At 45.4% G+C, this 13289-nt stretch overlaps 1 protein-coding gene across 1 annotated transcript in view; it reads right to left on the bottom strand.

Moving 5' to 3' along the window:
- BACH2 (BTB domain and CNC homolog 2) overlaps positions 1–13289 on the bottom strand; it is a gene marked incomplete at both ends in the record, with an annotated part of 75003 nt that overhangs the window by 15516 nt on the left and 46198 nt on the right. Inside the window, one exon of the mRNA XM_080938697.1 lies at positions 217–1803. Within this exon, the coding sequence (XP_080794823.1) occupies positions 217–1803 (1587 nt within the window). The remainder of the gene's footprint in view (positions 1–216; positions 1804–13289) is intronic.

Raw genomic sequence — 13289 nt, 5'->3', positions numbered from 1 at the left:
CCACCCCCGGAGCCGTGTCCAGGGCTTCCCTACAGGCTGACACCTGCCCGGAGACAGCGTGGCGTGGTCAAACTTCCCAAGTCCTACCTCCCCGAGCAGCCCAGCCTGGTGGCCGAGCAGGCACGGGACCAATAACTCTGCATTTGGGGAGAGGAAAGGTTGAGGGGAAGGACTGAGGTAGTAGGTCATACGCTTGAACTTATGTGGATTCCCTACCTCCTGGCCCCTGTCCTGCACAGGACACGACTCACTGTCTGCTTCCGAGAATGATCCAGACTCGTCACTGGAATTGGTTCCGTAGGACTGCTCACATTTAATTTGGGGTCGGACTTGGTTGTACATTCCATCTCCCACCAGGCCTGGTTCCTGATGTTCTGTGGCAAGGAATCTGGCTCCCTGGGAACAGGGTGAAGAGGAAAACTCACAGAGAGGGAGGCTGCAGGGGGAGCCCCCACTCCCATCCTCTGCGTAGGAATAGGAGGAGCAGGAGCTGGAGGTCCTGGTTCTGGTCTCTAGTGGAGGTGAGCGAGGACAGACTTTGATTGGCACCGGGCAGCTAGTGTTGGGCCGTATCCTTCCTGGTAAGTGGTCAGCCATCAGTCCGCTGTGGGAGTAGGCCTGGGAGCTGGGGAGGGACTGGCCAGCTCCCACCCAAAGACTTTTTGGCACCGGCTCAGAAAGGTCTTTGTCCAAATTGCTCACCGAAGAATACGAATGCACCGGAGTGTTCGGTTGGTCACACGTGCTTGCGGAGAAGATGACACTCCTGCGGTCCAGCTCTCCCTCCTGTTTACAGAGAGTCTCCGGCCCAGGCCCCCTGAGTGGCGACCCCATTGCGAAGTTGGACACGTCCTTCTGGCCCACGTGGGGCTGTCCGTAATTCCCTGCCAAAGGGGTGTAATCAGTTTTAAGGTCACCCTGAGAGATCCCCTTGTTAAAAGGGCATGCTGAACTCCTGATAAAGTGTTGCTGAGATGTACTGGGTAGGCCAGTCGACTCCACACCTTTAGTTATACTGAACAGAGACCGCAGACAGGAAGGAGAGGACACACTCCTGGATCTGTCCAGGCTGGTGGCTCCGGTAGGGGTTCCGGGGGTAGGGGCAGGGCTCGGCTGTTTTCGGTCCATCTCAACATCTCCTGGTCTGTCTTTGACGTCAGTTTCATCTCCTGACAGGCAGAGTGTGACGCTCTCCTCCTCGGTCTCCTCACTGGGTGGCTCACTTTTAATCTGTCCCATGGAGAGCCCCGGTTTGAGGCTATTGCCAGGGCTGTCTTCACTGAATGTGCTTGCAAATCCTGAGGTACCGTGTGAGGGTGCACTGTAGACATTCTTGGTACATGCAAGCTGGTACTTCTTATATCGAGGGTATTGTGTCAGTGCTCCCTTTTCTGAGTTTTCCTTGGTGTCTGTGGGTACCTCAGACTCAGGGAGCAAGGTTTCTTCCTTCTCTGCTACTGGGATGGCAGTGGCCTCAAAGCTGCTGGGGTCTGGGAGCATCTGGTCTGTGGCACAAGCCATTCTAGCTGTCTCTGAGTCCATTGTCTCTTCTTCCTCCTCTTCCCCTGCAGAGTTCCCATGGTCCTCTTGGGGGCGCTGGCACGCGCTGTCCTTTCGGCATACAAACAGGCCATCCTCCCTGTTCAGGAGCTGGGTCTGCAGGAAGCTGAAGCAGGAGTCCTCCAGGTTGTGCATGCGCAGGAACTCGGCACAGCGGATGACCTCACGGATGTTCTCTCTGCTGAGTAACAGCTTGGCAGTGTAGGCAAACTGTAGCAGTGGCCCAAAGCCCCTGGCCGTGACCTGCAAAACAAACAGGGAAATTGCCAACATTACCATCAGCACTGCTATTGTCCTGAGTTTCTCAACCAGAGCAAGATAACCAGACAGTGCTAATGCCCTAGAATAAAAACTGCAAAGGAGCAGTTAATCTCATACTGGGTCAGCAAGGCTTCTGCTTCCAATAATTAGTGGCTGTCTCGTGCCTACCACCTCTGTACTTCACGGCACCAGCAGAATTGGGAGTCACCAAGGTCAGGATGACAAAGGGTTCATTGTTTATACTAATGAGATATCCTGGCAAAAATGCCAAGAACAATGGGCAGCCTATTAGTTTCTGTCCTGTCAGTCTGTCCTGTCACAGTCATTCCACACAAGAGGGGGTGCTGTGGCTCTTCTTGAAGCTCTCTCGAGCCAAAGGAAGCATTATCATTTTCTTGTCAAACACAAAAATGGCAGGAAGGCCCTGTCAAAACTCATTGTCTGGGGTTTTTCAATACACTGCTAAAAGAAACACTGAAAAATCCCTCTTTTGCTCACCCTTCACAGCTTCTATTTGGGACTGTCTACTTCTTTTTTTCTTTGAGAAAGGGTCTCACTACATAGCCCTGGCTGTCCTGAAACTCACTATGTGGACAGACTGTCCTCAAACGAAACGGAGATCTGCCTGCCTCAATATCCCAAGTGCTGGTGTGCACCACTGTGCCTGGTCCTACCTGGGATTTTTAATGAGCATGTCACACCTGATCTTATAATGACACCAAAGATGATGACGATTGTTAGTGAGAAATTAACTCTTGGTCCGAAAAGAGTCGGGATGAGAGTGCAGAGCTACACAATCGGCTGTCATTTCAAGAGTTGTAGCGAAGGGCACGGGCATTCCTTCCTTCCCTAATTATTAGCAGCAGTTTTGTCACGTAGAGGTCTAAAGCCTACTGTCTGGCTGCTTCTCCAGTGTATGTTACAGACTGAAAATGTGCTTCCACACAGCTTCCACATACACGTGTACACAAGCACACACGCGACAATGGCTGAGACAATTGAAAAATGTAGCCTGTGGTTGACTGCCTTTTTTTTTTTTTTTTTTTTAAAGATAGAACTATCTAAACTGTGGGACTCAGGGTAGGGCTTCCTTACCCTGCATATACTACTCAATTTCCTGTAGCTTCTTATGAACACTGCTGCTGATCCCAGGGGGAAGGGAGACAGATCTACACATCATGTGAACACATCAAACAAGAGCAGCAGTCCTGGGTGCTCGCTGCAGCGACAGTGGGACTGATCAAGAGTCTCTGCAGGGGAGGGAGTAGGAGGAAGATAGAGCAGAAAGCTGACTGGCTGACTTCTGCGTGTCCCACACTACCTGCAGCACAGGGAGCCCAGGCTCATTAAACACCTGTCTTCCCTGCACAAGACTCAAACCACTATGTCCCTGAGGCTCTTGTAGTCAGAGTGAACAAAGGTCCTGGGTTCTCCACTGAATGGAATCTTAAATGCTGATATTGTGGGAGTACATAATAAAAATACCAATATAAACAATCTTCTAGATAATGTGTTCAGAAGAATTCAGCCATCGGTAACAAGCAGATTTGGAATAAAGAGGGAATCCTATATGTCAGGAGGAATTAAATAAAAGGCAATAAAGGGGAAAGTTAAATTGTTACTACTTTCAGATGACATGATTTTTAAAAATAGGTAACCCCAATGAGTTCACCATTTATGATCATGAACTAACAGTAAAGTTATTAGACACAAAAATCAACGTACAAAGAAAGCAGAGCTTCTCTACATCTGCACAAACACGGAGGAATAAATCTAACCAAGGAGGTTAAAGATCCCTACAGAGAAAAATGATAAAACAATGCAGAAATTGGAGACATACAAACAGAAGGATATTCTGGATACATGGGCTAGAAGAATTAATATTGTTAATACATTCATATTGTCGAAGCAAGTCTTCATATAATCTGATGCAACCCATACTGATATATGAATATTGTTTATAGAAGTCAAAAAATACCTCACTATTTTTGTGATATATGCCTTATAGTTCTAGCTACTTGAAAAGCTGAGAGGGTTGTTTGAATTAAACAGAGGTCAGCCTGGGCAGCATTTTTATTCATTCTCTCTCCTTCCCCCCCCCCCTTTTTCTCTCTCTCTCTACCTCCCTCTCTGTCTCTCTCCCTCTCCCTCTCCCCCCCCCCTTTCTTCCCCCGTCTCTCTTTGTCTCTCTCTGTTTCTAGATGGGTGGTCTCATCTATATCAGAACACCACCACACATGGCCTGGTTCTGTCTTTTCTTACAAAAGTAATATTTCTATCAGTTCTTTCAGAATTTCATAACACTGTACTTCGATCACATTCCCTTCCTCCACCAACTCCTCCTAGAGCAGTGGTTCTCAACCTTCCTGACACTGAAACTCTTTCGTTCCGTTCCTCATGTTGTGCTGACCTCATCCATAACTATTTCATTGCTACTTCATAACTGTAACTTTGCTAGTGTGTTATGGATTGTAATGTAAATACCTGATGTGCAGAATATCCGATGTGACCCCAAAAGGACTGTGATGCACAGGTTGAGACCACTGTCCTAGATCCTTCCCTACTTAACTACTCAATTTCTTGTTCTCCTCCACCACACTCTTACAAACAAAATGCACCACCACCACCACCACCACCACCACCACCACCACCATCACCACCACCACCACCATCACCACCACCACCACCATCACCACCACTACCACCACCACCATCACCACCACCACCACCACCACCACCACCACCACCACCACCACCACCACCATCACCACCACCACCAGCAGCAACAGCAGCAGCAGCACAATTTTTGTTCCCTTGAGTGCAGAGCCTGCTATGAAGTATGGTTGACCTATTAGTGACCATTAAAGTCACCTGACTCTTTTTCTCTGAGTAGCCATCAAATGCCAACAGCTCCTCAGCGAGGGGTAGGACTTTGTGCCCACCTCCCACTTCCAAAGTTCCATTCCCACTTTGTCTGGTTTGGTCTTGCCCAGTTTTTGTTTATGCTGTTATAGATGCTGTGAGTTCATACGTGCAATGTCTTCTTGTGTCTGAAAAACACAAGTTTTTTCTTGAAGTCATTCAACATCTGGGGCTCTTACAGTCTTCCCACCTCATGTTCCATGAAGATCCTTAACCCCTGGAAGGAGGGGTATGATACATAAGTCCCATTTAGGGCTCGGAACTCTGAAGTCTCTAATTTTTTGTATGTCTCTGTGCTAATCACTACCTGTTGCAAGAAGAAACTTCTCTGATGAGAGCGGAGAGATTCACTGATCTACAGGTATGGCTGGAGTTATTGGGCCTGTTATAGGGTGTTGTGGCTGTGAACTTGATATAAGATAGAGTTACCTAGGAAAAGGAACATCAATTAAAGAAATGCCTCTATCAGTTCAGCCTGTAGGCAGGTCTGTGAAAAATTTTCTTGCTTGCTGTGAGAAGTTTCAGCCTGCTGTGGGTGGTGCTACCCCCGTGGAGACGGTCATTGGTGGTATAAGAAAGCAGGCTCAACAAGTCTCTGAACACAGCCTCTGCTTTAGTTCCTGTCCTGATTTACCCTCATGGCGGACCGTAAGGTTAAACATGTTTCCTCCCCACGTTGCTTTGGTCATGGTTTGTATCACAGCAACAGAAACCTGACTAGAACATAGGGTAAATCCATTTTAACTCTTAATCATTTTATATTTATGTATTTTAAGGAGCTTCTGTGGTAGTTGGTGACTTTCTCAAATCTGGCTATGCCTCTTAATTATTATTTTTCTTTTGGAATGTGTTGTGAATGACTGTCTTCTGCACCAAGCAAGTGCCATCCTGAGGCATTCAGCTGTGTTCCCATGCAGTATTTCATCTCAGCCTAGCTCGTTGGTACTTATAGAGCAGCATAGCAAGGAGTTTTTTGCTGGAGTATCCAGCTACACCGAACTGCTTCCTCCCACCTGGTGACTCTGCGTGTGGTTTGATGGGGGAGGGGACTGCTAGGTAAGGCTGTTCAGGTACAGCTAGTTGAGGAAGGAGTCCCCACAATCTCATACTCTGTAAGGAAGCTGTAAACTCACTGTTGTGAGCTTTAGGGGGATCATGTGACTTGGGGAGGAGGACTACACACTGCTCTATGCCTCTCCCTGGGAGAGAATTCTAGCAACAGTATGGAACCACAAAGGATCCCCAATAACTAGAGAAATCAACAAGAAAAATAACAAAGCAAGAAGCATTGTACTACCCCCTTTACAACATAACACAAATTGCATTAACCCAAGCAGCACTGCCATGGTATTAAGAACTGGACCAGGAGAATGGCATAGAGAGCCCAGAAATAAACCCATACATTTACAGACAGCTGATATGACAAAGGTGGTACCAGCACACAATAGGGGAGAAAATTACTCCTGCAAATGCTACTGGGAAAACTGTATGACTTCACAGCATGAATAGAGATCCTTGTCTCTCCTTCCCAGACACAAATATCCACTCAAAGTGTATCAAAGACTTAAACATACGATCTCAAACTACAAATGATGCATGGGAGCATGCATGGATTCCATTATGTTGGTCTGGATATGATGGCTTTGGATATCGGATATATTGCTTCATCTTGGTGTATGAAAAGGCAAAAGCAAAACTAGACAAAGGGGCTTATATCAGGATAAAAACAGGTTCTAGGGCTGGAGAGATGGCTCAGTGGTCAGAGCACTGACTGCTCTTCCAGAGGTCCTGAGTTCAACTCCCAGCAACCACATGGTGGCTCACAACCATTTGTAATGGAATCTGATGCCCTCTTCTGGTGTGTCTGAAGACAGCGATGGTGTACTCATGAAATAATTAAAAAAACCCAAATCTTAAAAATAAAAACAGGTTCTAATTAGCAAAGGAGTTACAAAAGAGTACAAAGAGACGGGGGAACACCTCTGCATGTTCTACATTTACTAAGGGCCGACTGTGAAAGATAATGAATGGTAAAAGCGAGGGGATGATCCTGAACCTCAGCACTCCAGAGGCAGAGGCAGGCAGATCTTTGTGAAGAATGAGGCCAGCTTGGTCTACATAAGCTCTATGCTAGGCAGGGCTACACAGTGAGAGCACATCTCAAAAAATATTAAAAATCCCACCAGGATTGCTGTTATTAGAAGGGCAAAACTTAGTATGTGTTGGCGAGGCTGCAGAGAAGAAGAGCCATTGAGAAGTCCCTAAAAAATTAAAGATGAAACCCCACTGCTGGGCGTATTCCCTAAGGAAATGAATACAGTATATTCGTATCCCCGTATTTACGGAAGCACAATTCTCAGTCTTTAACTCTCTATGATGAATATGTACACAGTTAAGTCCTGTATAACATAAAAAGCACAAAACCTGCCATTTGTAATGACATAGATGGACACATAGGACATTGTACAAGTGAAATAAGCCAGGCATGGTTGCATTAGTTCATGCACACGTACATGTATCATAGACCTCAGAGGCACAGAAAAGAAAATGCGGATGGGGAGGCTGGAGGGTAGAAGGGATCGGAAGATGGTGGTCAAAGAATCCATAACTATTAAAAGAAAAGTTCATATGAGAGCCACCATACAGTGAGTACAGTTAGTGCCAATATGGAACATTCTGGAAAACTGACGAGAAAGCACATGTGTTATTATTGCAGAATGATAACTAATGTACTTGTTAGTTAGCTCGATTTACCCATTCCACAGTGTGGCCATACTTCAAAAGAATATTACATACATAAGACAATCATACAAATTAATGTGCCCATTAATATCAATAAGACTAAACAGAGATTGGTTTTTAATTTATAATCCAAGCCCAAGACAGAAGAAAGTCTGCTTGCACCAGAAAATGTCACAAGAGCCTACATCTAACTCTTCTTCCACATCTAGTTGAACCCTGCTTTGCCACAAACAATTGTATGCCTCTTCTGCATGCAAGGCTTTGTCTAGGGAGTCCCAGCATCTAATGGACCGGTTCTGAGCTAGCTTGTAAAGCAGCCATGATTGCTTCTACCTTGTCCACAGGAAACTGAGGCACGGGGGTAAAGAAACTCATCCGAGGCTGTACAATGTAGTGGGGAAACAGACAGGATATAAACCCAGGACCCTTGCACTCGGAGAGGGACAGACAGACAAGCACATGGCTGGGACCTGAAGCTTAGATGTGTAGAGGAGGAACCAAGACAGAAAAGTTAATTACTGTGTATGAGTGTACACAAGCCAAAAGAACCCAGACAGCTGTCAGCTGAGAAATCCAGACACACACAGGAGAGGCTGCTGGTCTGCTGGTCCCTGGAACACATCCACTGGGTCAGGCTTATGCTGTGGGTCTAAGGTTGCATTCATATGATGTGCACATTTACAACAGCCCCTGGGGAAACCCCAGGCAATGGTAACAGGTCCAAATGTACACACACACACACACACACACACACACACACACACACATGCTCAAGTGGGTCTAAGGTTGCATTCATATGATGTGCACATTTACAATAGCCCCTGGGGAAACCCCAGGCAATGGTAACAGGTCCAAATGTACACACACACACACACACACACACACACACACACGCTCAAGTGTCCATCACACATTCTGAGTAGTACTAAACCCAGCAGTTACTGGATTATCTATATCCTGGATTAGCCTCTATGTTCCCAAAGATGCCTACACAATCCTGCCGATTTTGAGGAACCACTTAAATCCACTCATGTATCATATGACAACTATACAGTTAGCAACGTGATGCCATACGTCCTAAGGCTGTGACCACCACATCCGCACTGGTGTTTACTCTTTGTTCTTAAGAATGGGAAAAAGTAAGGGAGGGAGGCAGAGAATCATTCACCACACCACTGACCCATAAAATTGTATTTAAAAAAGTAATGATCATAAAGTAGAATGAAGTGCTTAGAAAGAGAAAACTAGTTCCGTTCCACTGCTGTTAATAAGCCCTGTGCCATCGCTGTGAAGGAAATGGAGACATCTAGGTTAAAGCCCCCGGGCCATTTAGGAATGTCCTAAACACTACTAGGTACAACGTTAGGAAGAACTTGGAATAGCAGCCTTGCATTTGAATAGCATACTCTGCATGGATTACTTTGAAGAGCACCTTTCCATTGGGCTTAATTACATTGCTGGCCTTGGAAGTCACAGCACATAGCATGCAGATGGTACTACATCACCACTAGATCAGGAGCAGATAGGGCATTCTGTGTGGGACTGAGACCAGGGAGGTTGTAGGAACTAATCTTTTCCTGCTTTCTGTGCCCTGCTGGCTACTGACCTTAGCCAGTAATTGGGACACATGAGTTGAGGCAGTAGCACCAACCTATAGGCATTAGCTCTGAAAGTTGTATGATCAGGCCACCAAACTCAACAGTGACATGAGCCAACACATTGACAATAACATATTAGAATACTGACCCTTAACCCTTTATGCCTTGGGGTTCTTCTGCCTTACCATTTCTATGCAGATAACAAAAGGAAGATGGGCTAATAAAAATTCAATTAGCAGAGTACAGGGTTGGCGAAATTTGAGGGATGGTGAGCTCATTACCTCCCAAGGAACCCATCTTGCTGTTGGGTGGAGCATTTGATAAGAAACACAGCTGGCCTTAGACATATATAAAAATGGTTCCCATGACTTCTATGGGGTTAATCAACTGGTTTCTGATTGTACTTACAGTGTGCTCCACAGGAGATAATTTTTCATGTCTGGTACCGTAACTATTGCTGGACAAGTGATGTGTGTGTGTGTGTGTGGGGGGGGTGGCCTACTACTGTTGTTTTATTAAGTGGACATATTATCAGACTACCTCTAAATATTTATGGTCAGAGGAGTATCTTTTATCAATGAGTAGCAAAATAAAGACTCCTAACTGGTCATAAGTATGAGTCCTCAACAAGATACTTTCACCAACCCATCCCAAGGTTCAGTGAGCATCATGGAAAAGGAAGCAAAAATAACAGGGAGGAATCCCATAAAATTCTGTCTTCTGGTCATGAGATGGCCACTGCACTCACGAACGCACAGCAGCTGCATTTACACAAGACCTATAGGCGATTAAGGGGATCAATGGTTCTAGTGTGGGTGGGGGAGAGGGTCATGAGGCCCCACCCATAGGGGGAGTCATTGGTAAGTGATGTCTCCTGGGAAAAGGGAAGTCACTTTTCTTGGAGATGTGAGCATTAGTATGCTTCTCATGCTCCTGTGGGGCTCCATATCTATGGGATGTGGACGGCCTCCATATCTATGGGATGTGGGCGGGCTCCATATCTATCTATGGGATGTGGGCGGGCTCCATATCTATGGGATGTGTGCGGGCTCCATATCTATGGGATGTGGGCGGGCTCCATATCTATGGGATGTGTGCGGGCTCCATATCTATGGGATGTGGGCGGGCTCCATATTCACGGGGATGTGGGCGGGCTCCATATTCTCGGGGATGTTAGCAGCACTCACTGGACTCAGTGGCCCTAATGAAAGCAAATAAAGGACCTGAAGTCAGGAAAGGTCGTGGAAGAAGGATGAAGGAAAAAACAAGGAGTGGATATGATCAAACTACATTGTATGCAGTGTGAAATTATCAAATACAAGTATGATATATTTAAAACAGGGTTTGAAGGGCTGGAGAGATGGCTCAGTGGTTAAGAGCACTCTCGTAGAAGAGGAGTTCTCAGAACCCACATTAGGAGCTCAAACCTGCTTGAAACTCCAGTTCTAAGAGGCCTGACACCCCCTTCTGGATTTCACAGGCATCTGAAGGCTGATCAGATGGAGTGGGAGGGTGGGGTGACTCCCCAGGAGGACTTGTATACTCCTCAATGTCTTAACTACAGGCTCGAAAGCACAGAGATCTGTATCTTCAGAGGCATCATGGGAACTTTGCCAGTGCAGGAACTGGGAAGATGAAGGTAACGTGGCTATGCTTCTGGGCTTCTTAAACTCAGGCTGCCGACCACTCCTGGAGGATGTACCTTCCTGGCAAAACACTTGTCAAGTAAAGCAACACCAGTGACCGCTCACTTTCGTCTCCACAGCACAGCTTTCTGTTCTGCAAGACAAAGGCTGTCTTATCCCAGGCAGAGCTGCTATCTTTGTGGTCTGGGTTGTTTATTGCTAAAATCTGCCTCGACCTTTTTGTCTCTCATGCCTGCTTACTCAACTAAAACTAACTAGACCAGACAAAAATGTAACAGAAGTGTAAATGTTTAAGAAAGTCTCTACAAACTCATGAAAACTGAAATGTAGTTTTCATGAGTTTAAAAACAGACTAAATTCCTCTCTTAAGACCATTCACGCAGGGCTAGGGCCACGCAGGGCTAGGGCCACACAGGGCTAGGGCACAGCTTAGTGACAGAACATTTGCTTACTATGTGTAAGCACCACAAAACAAGCAGAGATAATGCATCAATATATTTTTTCTACAAATAATGGCACCATTTTTATTTTATTGAAATATTAGTTGTCATACTTTCATATGTTCTTTCTTTTTTGGTTGTGAGCCTAGCCTTTAATGGCTGAGCCATCTCTCCAGCCATCTCTCCTATTCTCTCTTTTTTAAAAGTTTACTTTACTTATTCATTTTACATACATGGGTGTTTTGCCTGCATGTAAGTCTGCGTTCCACTTACACGTAATGCCTGTGGAGGCCAGAAGAGGGTGTTTGACCCACTGGGAGGTGGCACAAGTGCTGGGAATCAGATTTGGATCTTCTAGAAGAGGTCCAGGGCTCTTATCTGCTGAGCCACCCTAGCTCCTTTGTTTGCCTGTCTGTCTGTCTGTCCTTTTTGTTTTTGTTTTGTTTTTTTGAGATTTTCAGGTTTGTAAGACACGATCATATTGATTTCCATAAGGGCTGCACCAACACTTGCTGTCACTTGTCACACCTAATCTTAAGTTTCTGTCGTTAATACTTGTTGCATTTTCTCTTCAACACTGTATACTATACAAGTATGAAACACTGAGTTTGTATGTGTTAGACTAATTAACCTTGCTACTAGGATGAATTCATTAAGGCAACCCACCTCATATTTTCAGTAAAGATATTTTTAATACAATGTAGACAAGGTGTAGTGGCTTGAATGAAAATGGCTCCTGTAGGCACCTGTATTTGAACACTTGGTCCCTAATTGGCAGAACTATTTTTAGAAGGATTACAAGGTGTGGCCTTGCTGGAGGAGGTGTGTCACTGAGGGTGGTATTTGGATTTTAAAAGCCCACACCAGGCCTTTTCTTTCTCTCCCTCTCCCCTTTCTTCCTCTCTGCTTCTAACTTGAGGACCAGGATGCAAGCTGTCAGCTACTGTCATGGCACCATGCCTGCCTGTGTGCTGTCATGCTTCCTGCCACGGTGGTTATGGACTCACCCTTTGAAACTGTAAGCAAAGCCTTAAAATGCTTTTTAAAAAATAAAATGCTTCAGTCATTGAGTGTCTTCACAGCAACAGAAAAATAACCAAGACAGAATTGGTACAAGGGACTGGGGTATTGCTGTGACAAGCCTGGCAATGCTGTTTTGGGGAATGTGTAAGACTCTGAGGCTTTGGATGAGAAAGGCATTTAAATGCTGTAAGTGGGGCTTAATGGACCATTTTCACAGGAGCTTGGAAGACAGTAATGCTGAGAGCAATGTGGCAGAGGCAGTATTAGCAACTGGGCTAGAGACTATTCTTGTGGCATTTTAATAAAGAATGTGGCTGCCTTTTGTTTTTGTCCTAAGAATCTACCTGAGGATAATCATAAAAAGTTTTGGATCAGTGATGTTGGCAGAGGAGATTTCAATACAACCTAAAATTGACTGTGTCACATGGTTATTAGTAATTACTTTTATATAGATCTACAATGAAAAATAGAAAGCAGGGCAAATATACAATACATATATTTGAGGAGAAAAAGAGCACAAGGAATGAATGCAATGTTGGAGCCATGTCTTGTGCTCAAAGAGATAAGAAACTTAAAGAAAAGCCCAATTCTAAGTGGAATAAAGGAAGTGGTGAGACCCCCTCACCCAGCTAATCCTGCAACTCTTGAAAGGAAAGGCCCAAAGGATTTCCTCAAACTAAAAGGAAACTATAAAAGAAGTATTATGCAAATATAATTCAAGAGCGCCAGATTCCAGCCCAAGTAGACCACTGAGCTTGGTAGCATTGATCCCATGGTTCTGGATTTAGTCATGAAGGACACAGGATAAAGATGCTATGGAATCTTCCTTAGATGTTAAGGAAAGCAACCGAGGTCAGGTGTGTGCCAGGGGAGGCCATTGCATGAAACTGTAACAGTGAAGCTTGGGTCCTGTTGGAGACTCCAAGATGCTGGAGATTCGGGAGCCATGGGATACATGCCAAGGAGAGCTGATGACAGGAATCAGCCTAAGAGAGAACTGTGCCGCAGTCAGCAGAGCTGGAAGGAGTATGAGATCTGATGGGCCATCTAAGCTTCTGGCAACATGCATGAGGTCACAGGATTAGTTTACCCTGCTG

Source organism: Micromys minutus, assembly GCF_963924665.1.
Source record: "Micromys minutus genome assembly, chromosome: 26".
NCBI lineage: Eukaryota > Metazoa > Chordata > Mammalia > Rodentia > Muridae > Micromys > Micromys minutus.
This window is presented reverse-complemented; position numbering and strand designations above follow the sequence as displayed.